Genomic DNA, 26,482 nt, shown 5'->3' with positions numbered 1-26,482 from the left:
AAACTGCCGTTCGTGGAAATGATTAAACCCAGGTAGTAATGTCTACCAATATGGTCACTTGACTAGAATACAAATGAGGTGCTGAAATCCATAAGGGCCTAAAGCACACTGCTGTTGATCCCACATTTAAGTGAGTATCAGAGAAACCATCTAAATCCAAAAAAGTGTGTCTCCGCCACCCAAGAAGTAAAAATCTTGGGGCATTTAGTGAATGACTATGGAGACAAGTGAACTGCAGAAAATAAGAGCAGTTACAGATTTTGTGGCTTCTTGGCACATTCTCAATATGAGGAGTTTCTCACAATGAGCTCGTACTACTGGCGATTCATAAAGGACTTCTGTACCGAGGCACATCCATAGAAAGAACAACTGCAGGGAGACGTTAAACTTCCATGGAACAAGACACAAGGAAGATCTTTCTTTGTCCTTAATAAGGCACTAAAATCTTCTCCAGTCCTTGAATTGAATGAAGAGAATCCTGAGACAGACATTAACAGTGACTCTAGTGAGTATGGGATAGGTGCAGTTCTAGTCCAAATTTATGAAGGCGCTAAATAGCTGATAGCATATACTTCCAGAGTACTCTCTCAGTACTAGATGAACTGCTCCAAAACAGAGAAAGGGTGTCTTGTAGTTACTTGAGGCATAAACAAGTTCTGGCTGTATTTATTTGGCAAACCATTCACCCTTGTGACAGACCACCATTCGCTATGCTGGCTGACTAGCCTGAAGGACCCATCACGTCAATTGGCGAGACAAAAGTGATCAGGCTTTAGGATTACAGTGTCACAGTGGTATACAAATGTGGCTCTAAACAGAGTGATGCCAATTGCCTTTCAAGGAATCCTCTGGTGGAACACAGCAGTGTGGATGAAATCTCAGTCATTGCTGCACTAAATGACACTGCTTCTGAACAGAGAGAAGATCCACCACTGACGAAAACGATAGAAGCCTTGAAGAAGGAGAAACAAGCCAAATGAGGATTCTAAATACTAAATGGAACACTGTATAAGAGGTTCTATAATCTGATCATTCCTGTTGTTTCTCTCTGACGCTCCAACATCTGGTCACTTGGGAGTCATTAATACTTTAGGCAGAATCAAACACAGGTATCACCAGCCAGGTCTCTACTGACCAGTTAAAACACTATGTGAGCCACTGTAAGGAATGCCACAGGCAAAAGGACATGCCGCAATTTACCTCTGGTACATCTAATAGCAATTCCGCCTGCATCAGCGCCATTCTACCAAATTGCAATCAACCTGTTGGGAGGTTCCCAAAGTCAACAAACAAGAGTCATTGCATAATAGTCTGCACTGAATATGCTGTTAGCAAAGCTGTGCCAACTGCCAAAGCTCTATAAATTACCAAGTCCCTTGTACGAGGCATCATTTTGATGCATGGAGCACCCTGTGTGATGATCTCTGATCGTGGAAAAGTTCTCCAGTCTAGACTAGTATCAGTTGTACTTTGACACTGCGGCATCACCCACAGGATGGCAACTGTCTACCATTCACAGACAACTGACCTCACAGAGCGCTTTAATAAGACATTGGCAGATACGCTCTCGATGTACATTGATGTCAACACAGAGAGATTGAGACACAGTATCGCCTGTTTTGACATTCACAAAGAACACAGCAAAGCAAGGCACTACAGGCTTCAAATCATCCTTTCTGCTCAATGGCCACAAGGCCAAAATGGCAACAGACACACTGTCCCCATTTCAATCAGATGATACTCAGGATCACTTCGTCAGCAGGAGCAAAGAATCAAGACAGGTGGCTTTTATATGGACCCTTAACTCCCAGGAAAAATACCAAGAGTGCTATAACGCCAAACACTGGTCAGTAAGATACAGCCCAGTACACTTGGCGTGGAGTTTTATGTCCATACTGAAAGTGTGACTTTAGTAACTTTTCCAAAACTGGTACTTTGGGTTGTATCTTAGCCTTCATAGCTTGCAAGATGTTACAAACAAAGTTGAAGATTATGACCCTTTCAGCCCTCATCAAGAAGATATAAGCATGCAGATATCATTTATGTCCTCTGTACGAAGTACTACTGCATTCATGATGAGCAGATTGACAATGGGGGCTTATCGTCCAAGAAAATTGAAGACCAGCTCTACAACTGCAAAACTTCAACAGGAGGGACTACCTCCAAAGCTCATCACAATGAAGAGGATGTACCAACACTAACAGAACCTAAGGATTCACCAGTGTTGCCATACAGAGGACTATTGGTAAGATCTAGATCCAGGGTGTTGTGATCAGCTCCAATGAGACCTTCTGAAACAATAGGCTGCTGTTTCTCCAGGAGTGGCAGCAATGCTGTGATCTGTGTTGTATGAAGTGTGGATAGCAACTAGCATAACACGCTGGCATGCTGTTGGTCACCAATTCGAACTCTACCACCAGCAATTATTTGTTATTTAATATTTATAACTTCTGGAAGGTTCTAAAAATTTCTTACATTTGTATATTCTAAAATATTTGATTTTTGTAAAATAGCAGCAATCTCTTTTGAGTAGTTCAGTTCCATTTTTCCTGTACATTGCTGTTCACAATAGAAGTGCTTTCTGTGCTAAATATTGATTTTCATTGATGACACTGTTTTTCAGATTTGGACTTGATTCTGGTTATGATGTAACAATATTATGTTTTCAGGAATAAATAAAAATGAGTAAATGAAGTACAAAACAAATAAAATAACAATAAAGGAGTACTAATGGGCTTAATGTTGCCTGGAAGACTAACGTGACCCAACTTGGGCACTGTATGACACTATGCTTGGAGCTCTTCAGTAGTAAAGTTGCAATGATACTCTGATGTGAGTAATTTGTAATTTCAACACAAGAAATGCAAATACAAATTATTTTTGATTTACTGGGGATAGAAAGCAATTTTCCCTGTGTGCACAAAACTGTAACTACAGGTGGAAAAATATTAATTCTCACTCTGAAGTAAAAAGAAGGTACAGAAACTGACCCACTTACATGAGATACATCAAGGCCAGCATGAAATAATAAATAAATGTGTGTTAGCACTATACATAAAAAAAATAGTGATAGTTAAAAGAAAGCTAACTAACATGTACAATGAAATGCACAGTGACATGCTTACATAATAATTTTCATAGACAACTCTATTTATTTACTATCTTTGTAATATTTGTTTTTAAAATTGCCTGGTATTGCTAAATAAATCAACATCAGCACTTGAGTGTTATACTATTCTCAGAATAAGTTTCTCACTGCATGGTATATCCTATTACTAATAAAGTGGGGCTTTCTCCACTCCAAATCAGATGGTTGATTAAACAAATGAAACAGATGTGCAGGAATGAACAGACTGTTTCAGGACTAAGAAAGGCTCAACTACTCCACAAATAACATCTACACCAAGCAGGGGACAAAGCTCCTGGGAGTTAAAAGATGTTTCTTCCATGACATCTATGAGAAATATGGCATAGGAAAAGGTAACTTGGCTCCAAAAGTTATCCGCCTGATTTGTTTGTAGTTCAGGTCTTGAAAGATGAAGAAGTTTAGAGTAAGGATGAAGATGGTTTTTGATAATGGATGATATATGTCAAGAGAAATGTTTCAACTGTATAAATTTTTAAAATATTTATTGTAACTGTCTCAAATACAATTAAAACATTATCTTTAGACAACTAACACTGTCAATATATTTGGAAAGATGCATAATGAACACAGAGCTGCCTTGTAAATTATTTACTCACAACCAGTTATGGTCACATATGATAAATATCTTTTACAAAGGCAACATTACATGGCGTCATGCTTTTAAACATGAAACGAATAACACTCACGACTTGGAAAACACAAGTACCCACCGTTATAAAACAGGCTCAAAAAACTACAAGTAGAATTATTGTTGAATAGGTAATACATGCAATCTAATAAGGGTGAAGGAGTAATTACAATAAGAATTTTGTCTGCTATCATCAGAAATTCTCTAACAACTACTAATGGTAGGTCACACATAGGTAGTTCTGTCACACGGTACTTTGTTCAATTGAGAGTGATGTGGTGCTCCTGTAGATTGTCACCAACAGTCTAGCAAAGTTTCTAAGGTAATGGTGCAACCTTTGCTTGCTGGGAGAATTTCTAAGTTTCATCATATAATGCTCATTCCTCCTCTCTATCATAGTCACCTTGCATCTTAAAAGATAACTTTTTAATGACCTCAGTAAAAAAAAGCAAGCAAGCATCTGTCTTTTGGAAATTAACATTTTTCTCAAATTCAGCCTATTCATTTGAGGATATTCACATACACAGTAATTTCTTCATGTTTAAGAACAATATGTAAGATTGAGAGTTAAATTCTATAAAGCAGATGTGGATACACTTTTGATATACATGTCATACAGTTCTACAATAATAATCTTAGACTTTTTCCTCTGTAAGACTTTTTCCTCTGTAACTGTGGACATTCAACTGGAACAGTATCCTTCAATTTGTCTATTTGTGAAGCGCAATATGAGGACGGTTTGATAAGTCTGATATATTTTAATGATAGAATTGAACATTTTTGTTGTGCCTTCATGGTTAGTAAGCTTTATGACAAGGATTGTATAAGGAATTTCAACAATGTATGATGTACAGTTCATTGTTGACAGCCAACTGAACTGGCCAGTGTGTCAATGCAACTGAAAATGGAGAAAACTTAATTTCACACTGTTGTTAAACATTTTCATTTGAAGGGTTGGACTGCAGCACAAATCAAAACAGAAATGGATAATTTCAAGCTGATCCTGCACTATCACTGAAGACCATTTACTTCTGGTTTAATGGTCTGAGAACCACTGATAATGAAGCACACTCCAATCATCCAATTGAGGCCATCACAAAGAACACCATTGACAAGATCCATGATATGGTAATGCAAGACTTCTGAATAAAAATTTGTAAGATTGTTGAGACTGCAGGCATCTCAACTGAGAGAGTGCATAATATCTAGCATGGAGAATTGACTACAATGGTGCTGTATGTGAGGTGGGTGCCATGATTGCTCACAGTTGACCAAATGCATACCCGGCACAACATTTCAACACAATGTCTGGCAATGTTTAACTGCAATCCGCAAGACTTCTTGTGCCAATCTGAGACTGTTAATAAAACCTGGAATCATTACACACCAGAGTCAAAATGGCAGTCAAAATAAATTAACAAAAGCTGGTGAATGTGCACCAAAGGAAGCAAAGACCATTTTGTCAGCTGGTACAGTGATGACCAATGTTGTTTGGGAATTCCAAGGAATAACCCTCATAGATTACCTGGAAAAAGGTAGAACTATAACTGGACCCTGTTATGCTTCATCGCGGGATCATCTGAATCTTGCTTTGGCTGACAAAAGACCAAGGTTGGCTCACAAAATAAGTGCTCTTTCACCACGATAATGCACCATCCCACACATCAGTGATAACAATGGTGAAAGTGCATGAACTGGACTCTGAATTGGTTCCTCATCCATCCTATTTACCAGATTTAGTCCCAAGAGACTCCTTTCTGTTCTCTAATTCTGGCTCGCTTAAAAGAAATTTTTGAGGACACAAGACGATTGATGAAGGAGAGAGATGAATTAAAAGTTAATGATATTCGAAGTCAGATATAACAAACTGAACTAAACAAAAGCATTCAGAAATATTTATGAGAAACTGTTATACTTTCTAACAGGACTATAAGGTAGACAATAGAGAACAACCAAAGTATGAAGAAAATGTAACACACACTTATGCAGGATACACATCAAATCACATGAGTCAGTACATCAGACAGCTCTGTTACAATGAACTGAGAGACCACACTAATGGTGTTTGAATATTTCTTTAAAAATTTGTTTAACACAACTAAGGAAATTAACACTGAAATAATAGAGTATGAAACTGAGCGCATTCTGAAAGTACTACCAGAAGAAGTAGGAAGAATTAGGTATATAGAATCAGGAAATAATGAAATAATATTAGAAATGATAAAAGGGAGGGGGTGAAGTGGTGAAAGCAAAACTTCCACAGTTATTCTCAGAATGTCTGCATAAAAAGAACAAAGCCAGATAGTCAGAACCACACTAATTTACAAGATGTGAAGAACTATACATTTTCATTATCAGTACATAAGGTTTTTAGAAAAATACTTACTAAACATCTATAAACAACATTAAACTTTAAGCAGGCAAAAGAATAAGTTGGATTTAGAAGTAGATATAGCACAATGGACCACTCTACAGCTTACCAGCGAAGTTAAAGAGAGAAGCAATAAATATCAGCTACCACTTTGTGTGGGTTTACTGACTCTGAGAAAGCATTTGACTCGGTCACAATAAAAATCATGCTGGTGGCACCACAGGGTAGAATATACCTAAATCAGGTGGTTGAAGATTATGTACAACTAGGCCACAGTTTGTGTTCAACTACATCACAAGGGTAAAATGGAATGAAGAATGCATACTCATTAATTATAGTGAGATGAAAATAATGCACAATCACTATGCCAGTAAGAGGAATGGTAAAGATTAATGATGAAGTTATAAACAGCTGATGGATTTGTAAACTCAGGAAACTGGAAACAACAAGTGGACAGACACTTAAAAGAAATGAAGACAAGCACACAAGTGCCTTGGAGTTCATTTGGTAAACTGCATGCTGTATTCATAAGTAATTTCCCAATGTACCTTTAACAAGAAGTCTACAACCAGTACATACTGTCAGTAATAGCTTATGGAACTGATACTTGATAAGGACAGTCAGGAGTAGAGGATGTGACAGTGGCTATTACAAAACTGAAATGGAGATGGGACTGGTATATAGCAAGACGAAATGGTGGGAGATGTAATAAAGAGATTCTGTGTTGGATTCCTTGTGATAGGACCTAGAGGATGACTGGATGAAAGATGGATTTGACATAAAGAAACAAACAAGAAAAACTTGGATGCAAGACAGGGAAGATCGTAATGTATGGAAGAGGCCTATATCCAGCAACGGATGATAAATGTCTGATAATGGTTGATGCCTCCCCATGAACCATGGACCTTGCCGTTGGTGGGGAGGCTTGCGTGCCTCAACGATACAGATAGCTGTACTGTAGGTGCAGCCACAAAGGAGGGGTATCTGTTGAGGCGCCAGACAAACGTGTGGTTCCTGAAGAGGGGCAGCAGCCTTTTCAGTAGTTGCAGGGGCAACAGTCTGGATGATTGACTGATCTGGCCTTGTAACACTAACCAAAATGGCCTTGCTGTGCTGGTACTGCGAACGACTGAAAGCAAGGGGAAACTACAGCCGTAATTTTTCCCGAGGGCATGCAGCTTTACTGTATGGTTAAATGATGATGGCGTCCTCCTGGGTAAAATATTCCGGAGGTAAAATAGTCCCCCATTCGGATCTCCAGGCAGAGACTACTCAAGAGGACGTCATTATCAGGAGAAAGAAAACTGGCATTCTACGGATCGGAGCATGGAATGTCAGATCCCTTAATCGGGCAGGTAGGTTAGAAAATTTAAAAACGGAAATGGATAGGTTGAAGTTAGATATAGTGGGAATTAGTGAAGTTCGGTGGCAGGAGGAACAAGACTTTTGGTCAGGTGAATACAGGGCTATAAATACAAAATCAAATAGGGGTAATGCAGGTGTAGGTTTAATAATGAATAAAAAAATAGGAGTACGGGTAAGCTACTACAAACAGCATAGTGAACACATTATTGTGGCCAAGATAGATACGAAGCCCACGCCTACCACAGTACTACAAGTTTATATGCCAACTAGCTTCGCAGATGATGAAGAGATTGATGAAATATATGATGAGATAAAAGAAATTATTTAGGTAGTGAAGGGAGACGAAAATTTAATAGTCATGGGTGACTGGAATTCGTCAGTAGGAAAAGGGAGAGAAGGAAACGTAGTAGGTGAATATGGATTGGGGCTAAGAAATGAAAGAGGAAGCCGCCTGGTAGAATTTTGCGCAGAGCATAACTTAATCATAGCCAACACTTGGTTTAAGAATCATGAAAGAAGGTTGTATACATGGAAGGACCCTGGAGACAATAAAAGGTATCAGATAGATTATATAATGGTAAGACAGAGATTTAGGAACCAGGTTTTAAATTGTAAAACATTTCCAGGGGCAGATGTGGACTCTGACCACAATCTATTGGTTATGACCTGTAGATTAAAACTGAAGAAACTGCAAAAAGGTGGGAATTTAAGGAGATGGGACCTGGATAAACTGAAAGAACCAGAGGTTGTACAGAGTTTCATGAAGAGCCTAAGGGAACAACTGACAGGACTGGGGGAAAGAAATACAGTAGAAGAAGAATGGGTAGCTTTGGGGGATGAAATAGTGAAGGCAGTAGAGGATCAAATAGGTAAAAAGACGAGGGCTAGTAGAAATCCTTGGGTAACAGAAGAAATATTGAATTTAATTGATGAAAGGAGAAAATATAAAAATGCAGTAAATGAAGCAGGCAAAAAGGAATACAAACGTCTCAAAAATGAGATCGAAAGGAAGTGCAAAATGGCTAAGCAGGGATGGCTAGAGGACAAATGTAAGGATGTAGAGGCTTATCTCACTAGGGGTAAGATAGATACTGCTTACAGGAAAATTAGAGAGACCTTTGGAAAAGGAGAACCACTAGCATGAATATCAAGAGCTTTGATGGAAACCCAGTTCTAAGCAAAGAAGGGAAAGCAGAAAGGTGGAAGGAGTATATAGAGGGTCTATACAAGGGTGATGTACTTAAGGACAATATTATGGAAATGGAAGAGGAGGTAGATGAAGATGAAATGGGAGATATGATACTGCATAAAGAGTTTGACAGAGCACTGAAAGACCTGAGTCGAAACAAGGCCCCCGGAGTAGACAACATTCCATTAGAATTACTGACAGCCTTGGGAGAGCCAGCCCTGACAAAACTATACCATCTGGTGAGGAAGATGTATGAGACAGGCGAAATACCTTCAGACTTCAAGAAGAATATAATAATTCCAATCCCAAGGAAATCAGGTGCTGACAGATGTGAAAATTACCGAACTATCAGTTTAATAAGTCACAGCTGCAAAATACTAACGCGAATTCTTTACAGACGAATGGAAAAACTGATAGAAGCCGACCTCGGGGGAGATCAGTTTGGATTCCGTAGAAATGTTGGAACACGTGAGGCAATACTGACCTTACGACTTATCTTAGAAAAAAGATTAAGGAAAGGCAAATCTACGTTTCTAGCATTTGTAAACTTGGAGAAAGCTTTTGACAATGTTGAATGGAATACTCTCTTTCAAATTCTAAAGGTGGCAGGGGTAAAATACAGGGAGCGAAAGGCTATTTACAATTTGTACAGAAACCAGATGGCAGTTATAAGAGTCGAGGGGTATGAAAGGGAAGCAGTGGTTGGGAAGGGAGTGAGACAGGGTTGTAGCCTATCCCCGATGTTATTCAATCTGTATATTGAGCAAGTAATAAAGGAAACAAAAGAAAAGTTTGGAGTAGGTATTAAAATCCATGGGGAAGAAATAAAAACTTTGGGGTTTGCCGATGACATTGTAATTCTGTCAGAGACAGCAAAGGACTTGGAAGAGCAGTTGAACGGAATGGACAGTGTCTTGAAAGGAGGATATAAGATGAACAACAACAAAAGCAAAACGAGGATAATGGAATGTAGTCGAATTAAGTTGGGTGATGCTGAGGGAATTAGATTAGGAAATGAGACACTTAAAGTAGTAAAGGAGTTTTGCTATTTGGGGAGCAAAATAATTGATGATGGTCGAAGTAGAGAGGATATAAAAGGTAGACTGGCAATGGCAAGGAAAGCGTTTCTGAAGAAGAGAAATTTGTTAACATCAAGTATAGATTTAAGTGTCAGGAAGTCATTTATGAAAGTATTTGTATGGAGTGTAGCCATGTATGGAAGTGAAACATGGACGATAAATAGTTTGGACAAGAAGAGAATAGAAGCTTTCGAAATGTGGTGCTACAGAAGAATGCTGAAGATTAGATGGGTAGATCACATAACTAATGAGGAGGTATTGAATAGAATTGGGGAGAAGAGGAGCTTGTGGCACAACTTGACTAGAAGAAGGGATCGGTTGGTAGGACATGTTCTGAGACATCGAGGGATCACCAATTTAGTGTTGGAGGGCTGCGTGGAGGGTAAAAATCGTAGAGGGAGACCAAGAGATGAATACACTAAGCAGATTCAGAAGGATGTAGGCTGCAGTAGGTACTGGGAGATGAAGAAGCTTGCACAGGATAGAGTAGCATGGAGAGCTGTATCAAACCAGTCTCAGGACTGAAGACCACAACAACAACAATGGTTGATGGTGGTGGTGATGACTTTTAAGCCTACAGTTAACAGACAAAGCACACATTAAACAGGAAGTTTTAATATACCCAGAACTTAAAAGTTAAATCATTCTGGATATGGTCTGTTGAGGACTCTGCAATGTTATTAGGTTTGTGTACCTTCAATCAAAATCACTGAGTGTGGCAATGTGAATTTTTGCTACAAACTTGTTTGTGAGAGTTTTTGGACGTTTGTGGGCTCATCATCTTCAATGGATGCATGATGAAGTTTAAATTCAATGGCCTACTGCTTAACCATCAAAAGTGAAGGGGAAGAAAACATTGTCAAATTTAACTCCTCCTTTATATCAATACCCCCCCCCCCCCCAAAAAGAAAAAAAAGAAAGATGAAACTTAACACATTCAGTCATCTGAAGATGGTAATTTTATTTATTCTTGCCTAACAGAAGTTTTTAATTACTAACAATGAACCAAATTGTAGGATATGGACGCATGAGCCTCTTCTGAAGCTTTAACGCAAAATATATCTTATGTAATTGCCTATCATATAATGAGAGAATTTCACGGACTTGCTAGAAAATTTAGAAGTCAGTTAATCTCAAAAGTTGAAGTTGTTTGCACTTTCATTTGCAATCTTCATAGATTTTATGTTATCATAATCTTGAACAGTTTCCAGCCCCAGGCTTGGTCCATAAGCCTCGCCATCTAGTCCCGTTTTCTGAGCGTCTTTCTGTGTTCACTCTGGTCCAGTCCTTGTCTCTCTTTTTCAGCACACTCCTCCACACCTTTCAGCCACTATCCCTTGGTCTTCCTCTTGGTTGTTTCCTTCATATCTCCATTTCAGGTATCTTCTTTGGAATCCTCTTGTTCTCCATTCTCTTTAACTGCCCATACCATCTTAGCCTAGATGTTTTAGTCCTGCTCTGCAAGTGTTCCTATTCTCTTTCACTATTTCCCTTACCCTTTCGTTCCTCCTCGTATCTCTCCTCATTACCCCTTTCCTACTTTTGAGGAACTTCATTTCACATGCTTACTCTTTTCTCCATTACCCATATTTCAGATGCATAAATCAATATTGGGATGTAGTAACTTTTATATACTTTTCTTTATTGTGGTTTTTCTTTGTTTCTAAACAGGCTCCTAATACTTTACAGAAATGCTTCTGCCTGCCTGCCACATTTACTGATCTCTTTCTCATTTCTTCCATTTTCCTCTATCACACTTCTCAAGTACTTGACACTTTCCATCTTCTTCAATTCAGCTAGTTGGTCTATCATACTTTCTAGTTGTAACCAGGATCTCATATTTCCTTACATTAAATTTCATCCCACACTGCCTCACAGTTTCTTCCCGAACATCCAGCTGTTACAGAAGCTCCTCCTCCATGTTTCCCCATATCATCAAGTCATCCGTGAACACCACTGCTTTCATCTTGTCTTCTTCAGCTTTTAAGCCATCTTGAGGTGACAATGCACTGCCCTATTTCACACCACTTGTTTGCTGGAACCAATCCGTCCTTTCAATTCTCACTTTCACCCAACTCAGACTTCCACAGTACATCTCATCCACACTTCTTGTTGTCTCTTTTTCCACTCCTTTCTTTTCTAGTGCTCCCCAGATCTTTCTTCTACATACACACTCAAATGCCTTTTTTTATATTGAGCAAGGCCATCATGAAGTCTTTGCCAAATTCATAGTGGGGCTCCTGGAGCTGTTAAACTGCAGATATGTAGTCAACAGTTGACCTCCTAGGTCTGAAGTCACACTGTTCCTCTCTCAATTTGTTCTTGATCCTGTATCAGATTCTGCTCACCAGGATCTTTTCATACACCTTGGCACAGTGTGGTATCAGTGTGACTATCCTGTAGTTTCTACAATCCTTCCTACTCCCTTTCTTGAATATGGAGGCAATCAGTATCCTCTTACAGTCTTCTTCATTATTCTTCTCATCACACAATACAGCCACTGTTTCCCAACCTCCCCTATTGCCTTCACTATTTTGACTCTTACTTCGTCCATAGTCCATACCTGGTGCCCTTCCGCCTTTCATCTTGTGTCCAGTGTTATTTCCACTTTTTTCCATGTCAGGTCATTACACTCTACAACCCCCCCCCCCCCCCCCCGGAAAAGTTTACTTCTTCTACCACCTTATTTAGTCTATTATTCTCACCTCAAAGTTCATCTGGATTTAGTAAATGCTCAAAGTACTACTTCCACATTGTCTTCATTCTCTCTTTGTTATTAACCTCATTCCCATTTCTATCTATCATTGTTCCATCCTCTCTTGGTTACTTCTTACTTTTGACCGTTCCATATAGTACTTATTATTTCCTCTGCTATTTACCTTCATCATCATTGTCCATTCTTCCAACCAATTTCTTCTCTCCTTAGCCACTGTCTTATTTGCCTCTTTGTTCTTTTCCTTATACTGCTCTCTTGCTAATTCAGTCCTTTCTCACAACCACAGTCTACAAGCCTTGTTCTTCCTTCCCACTACCTCCTTGACTCTCTCATTCCACCATGGTGTCTCCTTCCACATACAGCTACTGCAGCTTCTACCACAACACTTTTAAATTGTCCCCATTCTTTTTCTCCTGTTTTTGGTTCATCCTCCTCCCTTATAATCTCCTGATACTCTTCTTTGACTCCCTTTTCCTTCAGTTTCCATACTCTAATTCTCCTTTCCTGGTCCTCTGTCTTCTTCCATTCCTTCATGATAATCATGCTCAGCACCAGTAATCAGTTTGGATTTTATGTATGTCTTGTAAATCATACTGCACATAAGTCTGAAAATTATAAGTGATTTGAATACTCAAATAAGTTCCATTTTATAACAAAGATGAAATTCTATACATAACCATATAGGTTAGAAAGCAAGTAAAACATTTTCATTTAATGAAAAAAAAACTCCACAAATAACAATATCTAAGGCCAGAAGTAGAAACTTATTGAATAATACAAATAAGATACTTACAACGTCTGAAAAATCATTCTGACCTAAGTCCAGTCTCTGTAAGAATCTTAAACGAACAATTGATTTTGGAAGGGTATTCAGATTGTTTTCTCTCAATTCTAATATCCTCAGTCTCATTAAGCGCCCAAAATTGGCTGGCAGATACTCAAGATATGTATCATTCAGGTACAATTCTTCTAGTGCAATAAGCTGTGTGAAGCCTTCTGGTAACTTTTCTAGAGGATTGACACTAACATCAACATACTTGAGATGTTTGCATCCCTTTATGTTATCTGGAATATCTCCAAGAGCTGAAAAAGAGAGACAATAAATCAGTTATTAATTTCTGTAGTTTGAGGACACTGATATGTTTTGCAACTTCTATGAAACAGCAATGAACTTGTTGTCCAGTGTCAATTACGAACGTAGGATTACGGGAAGTTTTATAGGGAAAATCTTCATTTAGTAATAACTGTATATTGCAGGCAACAACAAATGTGAGAAAGAAACAAAAGAGTCACTTCAGTTAAATACAAATGTGATGAAAAGCATTTATAGTCGTAAGCAGCTTACAGACGATATTGACCATATTTTTAAGGTTCTGTACCTCAACTGGTACAAACACAACCCTTATAGGATCACTTTGTTGTCTGTCCGTCCGTCTGTCTGTCAATTTTATAGTTAAGAGACCTTTTTCTCACAAATGTGTATGGAGGTCTCAAGTTGAAATTTGTGTTGGATATAAGGTCTACAGTTCCTTGGTTGTGTAAAAAAATTATGCTTCTAAGTCAATGCAATCAAAAGATATGGCCATGTATGTCACATATTTTGAAACTCTCAAAATCATTCATCAAAACCTATAGATGAGCTATCTGCTGGGTTGGTGCACGAGTTCGTAGCATCATTCTGTAAGTTTAATAAGTTGGTGCACGAGTTCGTAGCATCATTCTGTAAGTTTAATAAACACAACAGATACACATAACAGAGATTCTCCTTCACTATTTACAACAGTCTGCCAATGTTAGGGTAACTTTTCAATTCCGCGACCGTAGGAACCATGTGGTTTTGAGGCAAAGAACTCATCGAGCCACGTTCAGAGCACATTTTCATTTGGAAAGGAAGTTCCTTGAAGGTTGTTTGATTAGAATGAAAAAGTTGAAATATCTGAGGGTGCAAGAACAGGTGAATAACGTGGGTGTGGAATGACTTCCCAATCAGACTCCTGTGTAGTGGTTTTTGTCAGTGCAGCAGAATGCAGGTGGGTGTTATTGTGGAGTAGCATCACTTCAAGTTGTCTTCCTGGTCACTGTTCTTCGACTGTGTCTGCAAGATGTCTCAGTTGTTGAGAATAAATGTCAGCAGTGATGGTTACACCTTGGGCAAGCAATTCATAGCACACCACATCGTCGCTGTTCCATCAGATGAATAACATTATCTTCTGTGGATGCACGAGGGTCTTTTTGTGGGAAGTTGTCATTTTGTTTGGGTTCAACCATTCCTTTCTTTTCCTTATGTTAGCATAAAGACATCATTTCTCATCTTCAGTAATGATACAGGATGGGAATGGTCACATTCACAAGCCAATCGACGACAATCAAGCAGAGATGCTGATTTTTGTGATTTTGGCTTAGAGTGCATGGTATCCATATGCCCAACTTTTGGACCTTACCCAATGTGTGTAACAGTTGCATAGCAGTGGTAAGATCACACTTACTTACATCTGCCAGTTCTCGAGAACACTGACATGGATCATTGTGGACTAATCCATTTAAACAATATTCATCAAACCTGAAGGTCTTCCTGCAAGTGGAGAGTCACTAATGTCAAAACGATCCTTCTTAAAACAAGAAAACTATTTTATTGTCATGCTCTGTCCCATGGCATTCTCCCCCATACAAGATGTAAATGTTTCTGGCTGTCTCCACTGCTGTCGCCCCTCTATTGAACTCGAGCAGAAGAATATGTCAGAAATGTATTGATTTCTCCACTTGGCACTCCATTTTCTAGTGTGCACAGCTCTGCTCACTATCTCCATATGACAATATGTAAACTCAAATAACAACAGCTAACTACAAATACAAAATAACAATTGAAACTTCCTGGCAGATTAAAACTGTGTGCCAGGCCGAGACTCGAACTTGGGACCTTTGCCTTTCGCGGGCAAGTGCTCTAACATCTGAGCTACCCAAGCAAGACTCACGCCCCGTCCTCACAGCTTCACTTCTGCCAGTACCTCGACTCCTACCTTCCAAACTTTACATAAGCTCTCCTGCAAACCTTGCAGAACTAGCACTCCTGAAAGAAAAGATATTGCGGAGACATGGCTTAGCCAAGCTTGGGGGATGTTTCCAGAATGAAATTTTCACTCTGCAGTGGAGTGTGCGCTGATATGAAACTTACTGCCAGATTCAAACTGTGAGCTGCGAGGATGGGGCGTGAGTCATACCTGGGTAGCTCACATGTTAGACCACTTGCGTGCAAAAGGCAAAGGTCCCGAGTTCGAGTCTCGGTCCGGCACACAGTTTTAATCTGCCTGGAAGTTTCATATCAGCGCACACTCTGCTGCACAGTGAAAATCTCATTCTGAAAATAACAATTGATAAATAAACCCACAGCAACTGGAGTACCACCATGCAAAAGAAAAATGCTATGAACCTATGTGCCAATCAAATATATACACGTCAAGCCTGATTATCTAGTGGTGAAGTGTGTGCCTGGAAACTGAGAGGTTGAGGGACCAAATCTCGGTCGGATGACAGATTTTTCTGTCTTCATTTTAACCTACCCTTCACCTCATTATGATGTGAGTAGTTGCCAGAAACAACATGTGGTTCAGATTCCACTTTAAACAATAGGTCCCCCTTTCCCCATTTAGGTAACTGGGGTCAGTTAAGGACACACAAGTCACTGAGTTGGTGTCCAATAGAAGGATCTGCAGCAGGCCACTGAGCCACAGAAAATTACTATTAATTGTCTATATACATAATTTGTGGGTTCAAGAATGCTTCGCAATTCCTAAAGCTGCATGGGAATTGGGTGTATGTCCTTGCATCCTGATCTCCTGATACCCCCCCCCCCCCCTCAGTCCATCACCTCCACCTCCCATTCTCTCGACTCCTCTTTCCTCCTCTCTCTGGTCATCTCCTCCTGCCCCCTCTGTAAGTCCATTTCCTCCCCCCCCCCCCCACCTGTCTCTGTACATCTATGCTTCCCCCCTCTTGCTGACCTTAAGCCTTGTTAATTGTAATAGTCAATGAAAATTTGAGTTGGCACAGAAGTTGCTTAAAATAAATGGGTAAATCAGTTGGGATGATTGGTATATGGGGTGCAAGAGATCTACTCTGGATCTCCGAGGATAGCAGATTCAAATAACAGTATTCCACACAGTTTTAACCTACAAATGGGTAGGATTACAAATTTTCACATGACACAGATTCTGTAGTAGTATTCTAATCATAAGGCAATAAGTCATACATACAACTGTAGTAGTATTCTAATCATAAGGCAAAAAGTCATACATACAACTTTCATGTTTTCTGTTGAAACCAACAGCAATGAAGAAAACAAAACAGCATACAGCTGTTAATACAATTTTTGTTTAAAATTATATACAGTGTGTTTCAGAACTGATTGTCAATATTCAGAGATATGACAGGAACGATCATTCGAAACAAAAAAGTCAAGTAAACATGGGCTCTAACACGCATACCTTAAGACCTATGACCAATTCTGGATCTTCAATACTGTGAAACAAATCTCTTCTACTGCAAACTCTTTGCTTTCCATATTTTGGGAAGCGGTAGTATAGACCAAAACAACATGTGCTCTAAAATGCATACCTTAAAAGTTATGAGCCCCTGTTGATTAGAAAAGTTGCTTGAGAGAGGGAGAGGGAGAGAGAGAGAGAGAGAGAGAGAGAGAGAGAGAGAGAGAGAGAGGAGGGGGGGGGGGGGGGCATTGCGTGTGTGTGTGTGTGTGTGTGTGTGTGTGTGTGTGTGTGTGTGTATTGTTAACAAAGGCCATTGGCCGAAAGCTTTAATTGTGAGTCTTTTTGTTGTGCCTATCTGCAACTCAGCATCTCCACTACATGGCGAGTAGCAACTTTCCTTCTCATAATACTGCATAAGGATGAAGAATATATAAGGTGAGTCAGGAGGAAAGGTACACGCTTTGAATTGCGATAGCGTTAGTGATTCTGAACAAAAAACTTCAAATGGACATATGCCCTATCACGAATGGTTTCCGAGATAGAACATGTTTAATATCACTTCTGTATGTTTTTCTTTAGTAACTCAAAAACCACACACTCCAACGAAAACGTGTCTCAGTACACAATTAAACTAAATTAAATTTGCTCCAAAAAATTTCCTGTTTATTTTTTGTCTAGACTACCAGTTTGCGTGGAGAGATCGCGAGAATATTGAAAATCTCATGTGAAGCGCTTGCGCTGTAGCTTAGGTACTTTTTGTCGGTCAGTTTGAGGTAGTTTTCTGACTTGATAGACCACAAGCGTCCCGTATCAAAATGTTCTTCTCAACTGCCTCTATATTACTGTGGTACATTGTAAACAATGACAATGAATAATACAGAAAATAAATAGAAATGTACATAAAATGTGATGTATTTTGGAAAACATTTGGAATAGGGCATATATCCACATCAAGTTTTTTGTTCAGAATCACTAATGCTATCACCCGTCAAAACATGTACCTTTCACACTGTATGTGGATTGGGTTGTTTTGGGGAAGGAGACCAGACAGCGAGGTCATCGGTCTCATCAGATTAGGGAAGGATGGGGAAGGAAATTGGCTGCGCCCTTTCAAAGGAACCATCCCGGCATTTGCCTGGAGCAATTTAGGGAAAGCACGGAAAACCTAAATCAGGATGGCCGGACGCGGGATTGAACCGTCGTCCTCCCGAATGCGAGTCCAGTGTCTAACCACTGCGCCACCTCGCTCAGTCACACTGTATGTGGAGAAACAATTTGACTAATGGTTTAAATGTCCTGCTGTCATAGAAACGGAACTGCACATTATTACAGTACAGCATTTTCTTTCCATTTAAAACTCTGAAGTAAATCAGTCAAGAACTTTTTGAGATTTTTGGCAACAATATTAAATATCAACTTGTGTTTGTACATTTTATATATATATTTGTATGCCATATATTATAACAAATTGTAGCCTATGTCCATCCAAACATTTATTAGAGTATTGTGCAAAAATCTTAAGTAAATCAATCACATACTTCTCGAGAATTTTGGTAACAACATTAAACACCAACTTTTCTTCAAACACAAATATACATTAAGTTTGTACAGAACCTAAGAGAGCGAGTCCTATTTGTAATTGCCCAGTTTTTTCTATTACTAAGCAATATTAAATACTATACTTACCATTTCTGCTGATGTCCAGGTACTGAAGGTTAATTAGGGAAGCTATTGCAGGTGGTAATCCTTGTACTTCATTGTCACTGAGGGATAACACTTTCAACCCATGGCAATGAAACAATGGTCTCGGAAGGTCACAAATCTGTAAGGAGACAATGAGAAATATGATGACAAACAGTCTCAGAAATTTTTAAGGTGGAGTAATCAATGGCCAGCAAATATAAGGCAAAATTCACAAGCTGATAGCATTTCTGCTGAACTTTTTCCGTAAATATGTTGTATAGGCTATCATTCTTGAACAATTTCCCAATCCCTCTGAAAGAAATATATACCTGTCAAGGCTCTCCATCAATATCACAGACTTGGATAGCAGTATGGGACTGGAACAGAACTGCACCATAAAATTTTCAGCAGTGCATACAGTTCAGTTCCCACCAGCAACAACAACATTGCATGGTAATTCCCCCCCTCCTGTCTCAAAATATCTCTTCTCTGTCAGCAATAAAACTGCAGTCATGCACAAATGACCTATCACAATTTAATAAATAAAACCTCATACTACCCGCTTTCTTTAATTTGATAATTTACGGAGTAAAAGCAATAACTCCTGAAACAGTTGTCACTGATTCACTGATAGGCTTTAGGAAGAATCCTCCTCTGAAGCCTTCTTCAGAGCTATAACACACACTCTCTCTCTCTCTCTCTCTCTCTCTCTCTCTCTCTCTCTCTCTCTCTCTCTCTCTCTCTACACTACACTACACTATTGTGCTGGGGCTGCAGCTCAAACCATGTGGAAAGCAACTAGAGCTACATGTAAAAGTGAAAAGCAACAAAATATCATTGTTTCAAGACCAAGCATTGTGTTTGTGGTGGATATCATAACACCAACAACATGTAAACTGTTGTGACAAATATCTTCAAAACCAAAATGGGCTATTCAGATATGGCAATACAGAAAGCAGAGGAATGGAACTGTTAAGATTCATTCATGACAATGTACAGTTATACACTGTGTCCATACTTTTCAGATTAGTCAAAATTTCCTGTGGGAACAGTTCAAATCCACTTACCTCTTCCTACCCCATATCACTAATCTTGCACACAATGATCACCACCTTTAAGTCCTGAAAAGTGCAATTCTTGGCTGTCTGAAACCATAGACAGCAGAGTTCCATGCAACAAGTTTAAAAAAGTTTATCCTATGGTGTCAACACTGCATCAAGGGTGACAGTGACTAAGAAGAAAAATGAACAAACATTATGAGTATGGACTTCATAATATGACCTTTTTTTCAGCCAATTAGCCCTTACTATTGAGATGTATCCTATATGTCCTAAAGAGACTCACGACCAATCAACGGAACAATATGACAGGTTCAAGACCCACTAAGATTATTGGAACAGGACAGCATGGCTGAGCTGGAGAGGTTACAAAAATGAGGTCGTATTTCATGATAAGTGTTATTTTACTGTGTTTCTGTAGGATTTAAAGGCAATCTGCTGATTTGGCAAGTAAGAATCACTTTAGGAAATTCGTATCTTTGATTGGAAACTTTTTGGGCTTAGTGGATGATTTCACGAATTTTAAGGATGTGGATTCCTGTATATTGTGTTAGGTAGATAATAGGCAGCATCAGTAGTGACATGTAAAAACTTATTCTGTATGACTTCCACATTCTTCAAATTGGTGTCTGCAATATCAGACATGTGTTAGTCATAACAAGATGAAATTTAGTAATAATTCTCAGTATATTACTAATATTAAGTGCATTAACTTTATTTGATGCATTTTTAATGAAAGTTCAGAGTCATTACTGAGGTTTAGGAATTTAACACTGGTAGAACACTTCCATCTGTAACAACTCCAATGCCCTTGATTTATTCTTTTAATAGTAAAGATAATTGCTTGTGTTTTACTGATACATACTGTGGTTTTGTTCCAGATGTTGTTGCAAGTTGCAGGCAAAGTATTTGAGATTCAAGCTGCCTCTGTAAGTAATTGTGTCATCTCCAACCTCTTCGTTGTTGTGATCTGTCACCAGTATAGATAGTATACAGGGTTGGGCCTGTAAATGAACCTTAAGGTATGTCAGCTTCATTTGTCTTGGCTAAGTATTTGATTTTTGAATGGGTACTTAAAACTACCCATTTAAAAGAAATTAAGAGAGAATTTTGAATAAATGTGATAGGCAATAGTTCTGAGGCAATTTGAAAATTAGTCAACTGTGACAAATTTAATCAAATGTTTTCTTTTCCCCTTCAATATCCAAGAATAAAGCACAAGTGTTTTTTTTTTTATTTTTTTTTTATTTAAGAGGCTGTGATGATGTATTACAGGAATCTCATTGCTGGATGAATAGAGCTGTGCTTTTCACAGGATCCCAGCTATGTAGGAAGATGATTTGTCTGGAATTTATCAATTCTTGCAGAAATTTTAGAATAATTATTTGAATATTTTACCAAAATAGTTTAACAGAGAAACAAGTCTACAATTGTGTGGAAATAGCTGCTCCTTTCCTGGTTTCAGTGACATTATAAATCAAGATAGTTTACAAGAGTTAGAGAAGTAAAGTTGAAGAAGATATGAAGTGTAGATGTTGGTGAGAAAAACAACACTGTTTGGAGGTAGATGCTTCAGTTTTAATGGGTTGTTATTGTCAGTTCCTGGGGCCTTATTGTTACCCAAGGCTTTGACATGCCTACAGTGTTTGGCTTAAATTGCAGAAATGATATGATATATGAACACTAAAAGCTCTTGAAACTTTTCTGATGGTAGTGTCCTCATGATTGTCACTTTCTGCATTGTTACTGAGGGGAGGGAGGGAGATGGAGTGAAAGGAAATCAGCAACAGCTTCAGGCTATTCTGCAAGTTATAAACTGCCCCTTTTCATCTATGAAGATTTTTTGTATTCTTGCTGCTTCCTAGCTTTTCTGATTTGCCAAAATGTCCCAGGATGTTGTTCCTCTTCAAAAAGTTGTAAGTCTCATGACTGTTGAAGGTGATTTCTAATGTGTCTGCATAATTTATTCATTCTTTGTTGGTCCACTGTATCTGGGGAGTTTTGCCAGCACTGCCTCTAATGTCTTTTTTCAGCTGGAATGTTGGATCATTGTTGAGGTGATTACAACACTGCTCTGCATCATGATAATGGTAAAGGTTTGAATTGCTTGATCAATGTTTGCCTTTGTAGTTAATTCAGAGGCTGATTGTGTCTTGTTTGAAACACAGGTGTTTAATCTCTCTCAGTTGGTGTAGTAGAGCTTTACTGTTCGGCCAACATTGTGGTGAGAAGGGTTTTGCCCCCCTCCCCCCCCCCCCCCCCCCCAGAGTAAGAATAACACGATTGTGCTCAAATTCTGTATCATTTGTAACTGATAGCTCAGTTTAGGCACAGGATATTGTAAGTGAGAAAATGTCCAGAAGTAGGGTTAAAGTAAATGGTTATTCTAAAAGTTATTGGAAACATTTTGTGCAATGATTGTAGTATTTCTAGAGTCTTTAATGGAAATATGAAGAATTTTGCATTTTCTACTTGTTGCTCTGCAGTGCCAGACATGTTTAGAGCTACAGTTTTATCTATAATGGTCCTTCCAGAGTTAGTGAATGCCTCTAGGTCATTATTTAGAAGCTGTAGCCCTGTTGCAGAATTATAAGCAGCAGCAAGCAGGATAATTTGTTTATCTTTAACACACATCTCACATGCTGTTGCTTCTGTTGTTATGAGGTTTGATGCTGGTACTTCTCCATGGGCTACCCTGTTTTTTTTTTTTTTTTTGTCATAGGCAACATAGTTTCTAATACAATCTCTGGTTGGTGTGAAGATGAGTTTCATTTATGAGATCAGTGCACACATGATGAGTATTGAGTATCAAGGAATTTCTCAACTTCTAAGCGTTGGTTAAGAATGTCATTGACATTAAGAGTTCATTGTAGGTATTGGTCTATTTGTCTGTACCACTGAGGAAGTTTTGGGCTGCAGTAAAAAAGATGGTAATTTAAATGAAGAGGTTAGTGGTTTGTTGGAGTTGGGCTGATGTTTCCAGAATAGTAGAGAGAACTTTTGGAATATTGCATTTGGAAATTATGCCTACAATTTATTGAACATCAGGCACTACGCTTGTAGGTAGCACAGAAATATGAATCATTGTTTGTCTGTGAAGATGTGATTTCTCTGAAGAAACCTTTGTTCGTTGCTTACAGAATGCTGACATTACTGTGATAGAGCTGCAGCAGATTGGTTGGTTGCGGCAGAGAGTGTAAAATCTAGAAGCAATGAGTCTCTCTTAGGCAGCACAGGAAACTGCTTCCGGTCAGATGAAACTGCACGAGCTTGCGATATTAGCCCATCCTGTCGTGATTTGTAAATGGTTTATTTCTTCTTTCCTTGTACTTATAAAGAACTTCTAAGTATGTTGGACATTTTGTGTACTTTGTTTTGTGATGGACTTTGCAACTAGAATAAGCTTGCTTGATCTTCAGTCAATTGATTTATGGTCCTGTCCTTATTTGACACATTTGGAGTGAAAGTTTCAGTTCTTGGCTTTGAGGAAACATAGCTGGCAATTATGACACTGTGTTACGCCTTTAGTGGTTCTACAGGATTCACTATCACTTAAAGATGGAGTCAACTGTGTAGATTGTAAAAACACTTAGCTGCCCCTGTATTCTCTGAAGCCACAAGACATTTCTGTATTACTTCAGGAGACTTGTCTGTAAGAACTCCCTTGGTAACTACTTTTAATGGCTTCACTGGATGTAGTTCACAGATTTTCTCTCTCTTCAAGAAAGTGAAAAGGAAGTGAATATCTCATAGTTAGTGAGTCTTCCAGCTTTGTATGGATGTGGTTAAAAGAACTTCAGTCCCTGATGTTTCATGCAGAGCTGCGCTGGACATCATTGTATGTGATCTTCATGATGCTGTCTTGCCAACTGACGAGTTGATGACATAAATACTGTGTTGGCAAGACTCACCATCGCCAGAGGCACCTCCATAAACGTCCAGTGCAGCTATGGACGAAATATTCAGGGACCAAAAAAAGTTTCTTGGAACATGGCCATACAACCCAAAAGATTTAACAGATAACTGGTCATGAAAGCCTTCAGTTTATAAAAATCTCATGCTTTTGTTCGTGGCTATTTTTCTGAGAGAGCATTCTGAAAGCTGTTTGAAGAATCTCAGGTACTCAAGATAACTTTTGGTGTTGTCAGGTCAGTTTCATTTTTTGAAGGTAAAATATCCTGAGTTATTAAGCCACTTCATATTTCTTTAAAATTTCTAATTGTTGTCATCATAGTCAGAGGGGGTAAGGTAGTGATTTGGTATTGGAACATTTTGTACTGGTCTCCATATTGCTGTCCCCCATCTATTGTGTCTGAGTCATTTGTATTAACTGATGAAGAGACAGAAAAAAATTTCTTGTATGATTAATAATTTCCTTTGGGTTTTAGGCACACTCTCTTATCTGAAAATGTATATTTTGGGCATTACACTATTCATCCTTTCTTGTGTTGTGTATGGTCAGTTTGGGTAATGTGGCCCATAGTGGCTACGGTAGTTGGGTTGGGATGTTTCGGGTAAGAGACCAAACAGCGAGCTCATCGGCCTCATCGGATTAGGGAAGGACGGGGAAGGAAGTCGGCTGTGCCCTTTCAAAGGAACCATCCCAGCATTACCTGGAGCAATTTAGGGAAATCAGGGAAAACCTAAATCAGGATGGTCGGATGGGGATTGAACCATCATCCTCCCAAATGTGAGTCCAGTGTGCTAACCACTGCGCCACCTCACTCGGTCAGTGGCTATGGTAGTCCTATGGGCTAGGAGGAGGTCAAATTTATGTAATTTTGGCTCTGTTGCAGGAATTAAATCAACAGTCTGCCTTGGTCTATGTAATGTTTGGGCCTAAGCAACATGAAAAGGTGGGTGTGGGGACACCCAAATCACCTAATAACATCTAGCATACATCTATAACTAATTGCACGCATCACCAAGTAGCCAACGTATGCACTGCAATAACTTGTAGTAGATTGTATCTGTGTGAGTGGTTTGCCAACAGACATACTAATTCTGTCATTACTTCTCTCAATTCATAATTTATTCTTGAGACATTATTTCCAAAATTGACTAAATTCCCTCATTTCTCCTTAGACTTGCCCTGCAAATTGTACTTACCCTATTAGAATCCAAATACAGCTCCTCCAATGTCCTTTCAAATGCAAACACCTGTGCTGGAACATCATTTAGTACACAGTGCTGGAAATCCAACCGTCTAACTTCTTCCTCTTGCTGCCTACAGCAGTTGAACCAGCTGGGCATTGTTCACTGTAGAGCGAAAAGGTATATACATACATATTTGCACACTACAAAGCATTAATATAAAAAGGTGATGGATGGGGCTCAAAGGTAGGTCAAAAGAGAAACGGAAATGAGGATAAGTAGACAATTTAAACACACAATTTAAATAGACAGCCACCACACTGGAAAGTGATACGAGCGCTGTTGTTCTCTATATACATAAATGATTTGGCAGACAGGATGGGCAGCAATCTGCATGTGTTTGCTGATGATGCTGTGGTGTGCTGTAAAGTGTCGAAGTTGAGTGACTGTATGAAGAAACAAGGCAACTTAGACAAAATTTCTAGTTGGTGTGATGAATGGCAGCTAGCTCTCCATGTGGAAAAATGTAAGTTAATGCAAATGAGTAGGAAGAACTAACCTGTAATATTTGGATACAGTATTACTAGTGTCCTGCTCGCCACAGTCAAGTTGTTTAAATATCCGGGCATAACGTTGCAAAGCAATATGAAATGAAATGAGCATGTGAAAACTGTGGTAGGGAAGGCAAATGGTCGACTTCAAGTTATTGGGAGAATTTGAGGAAAGAGTGGTTCACCTGTAAAGGGGACCGCATATAGAATGCTGGTGCAACCTATTCTTGAGTGTTTGGGATTTGTACCACGTCGAATTGAAGGAAGACATCAAAGCAATTCAGAGGCAAGCTGCTAGATTTAATACTAGTAAGTTCAAACAACATGTAACGGTTATGAGATGCTTTAGGAACTCAAACGGGAATCCCTGGAGAGAAGACGATGTTCTTTTCAAGAAACACTATTGAGAAAATTTAGAGAACTGGCATTTGAAGCTGATTGCGATAAGGTTCTACTGACGCCAACATACATTGCACATAAGGGCCACGAAGATAAGATACTATAAACTAGGGCCATTACAGAGGCACAGAAACAGTCGTTCCCCCCTTACTATTTGCAAGTGGAATAGGAAAGGAAATAACTAGAAGTGGTACAGGGTACCCTCTGTCAAGCACCGTATGGTGGCTTGCAGAGTATCGATGTAGATGTAAATGCAAATGTAGAAGCTGTTCTAACATGAAACATGTTTCTCTCTGTGAAGAATACCAGAAATGGTTTCTACTGGGGTTGATACACACTTAGAAACGAAATGGTGCATCACGCACAACATGCTCCTCATCACAATTTGCAACCACAGTTTTAAGCTGTATCCCGCTTGGAAATCACAGTCTGTTCATGAAAACGGATGTGCCTAAAACTGCTACATTAGCTCTATCAAAACACACAGTTCCTTTCTTCTCCATATGCTAGCCATGTTATTCTGGCTATAGAATACGTAAATAAAAACTTCAATGTTCATGAACATGATACAAGACAAAATGGAAAGTTCCACCACTACCCAGTAGCGAGATCAGTTTTTAAAACTTCCATTAAAAATGTACAACAGTCCTCTACATAATATAAAAATTACTTCACCATTCTCACTCTTTAATGAAACCTTAAGGTCATTTTTACTGGATC

At 38.9% G+C, this 26,482-nt stretch overlaps 1 protein-coding gene across 3 annotated transcripts in view; it reads right to left on the bottom strand.

The window, feature by feature from the left end:
* Positions 1-26,482, bottom strand: part of LOC126183825 (protein lap1) — a 180,142-nt gene that overhangs the window by 93,651 nt on the left and 60,009 nt on the right. For all 3 annotated transcript variants that reach the window (XM_049926079.1, XM_049926080.1, XM_049926081.1), the window contains 3 exons: positions 24,828-24,977; positions 18,664-18,799; positions 13,290-13,579 (listed from right to left, as the gene is read on the bottom strand). In XM_049926079.1, the coding sequence (XP_049782036.1) occupies positions 13,290-13,579; positions 18,664-18,799; positions 24,828-24,971 (570 nt within the window). In that variant the 5' untranslated portion in view covers positions 24,972-24,977. The remainder of the gene's footprint in view (positions 1-13,289; positions 13,580-18,663; positions 18,800-24,827; positions 24,978-26,482) is intronic.

This window comes from Schistocerca cancellata, chromosome 4 (assembly GCF_023864275.1).
Source record: "Schistocerca cancellata isolate TAMUIC-IGC-003103 chromosome 4, iqSchCanc2.1, whole genome shotgun sequence".
NCBI classification, from domain to species: Eukaryota; Metazoa; Arthropoda; class Insecta; order Orthoptera; family Acrididae; genus Schistocerca; species Schistocerca cancellata.
Note: the sequence above shows the minus strand (reverse complement) of the source record. Positions and strands in the feature narration are given on the sequence as shown.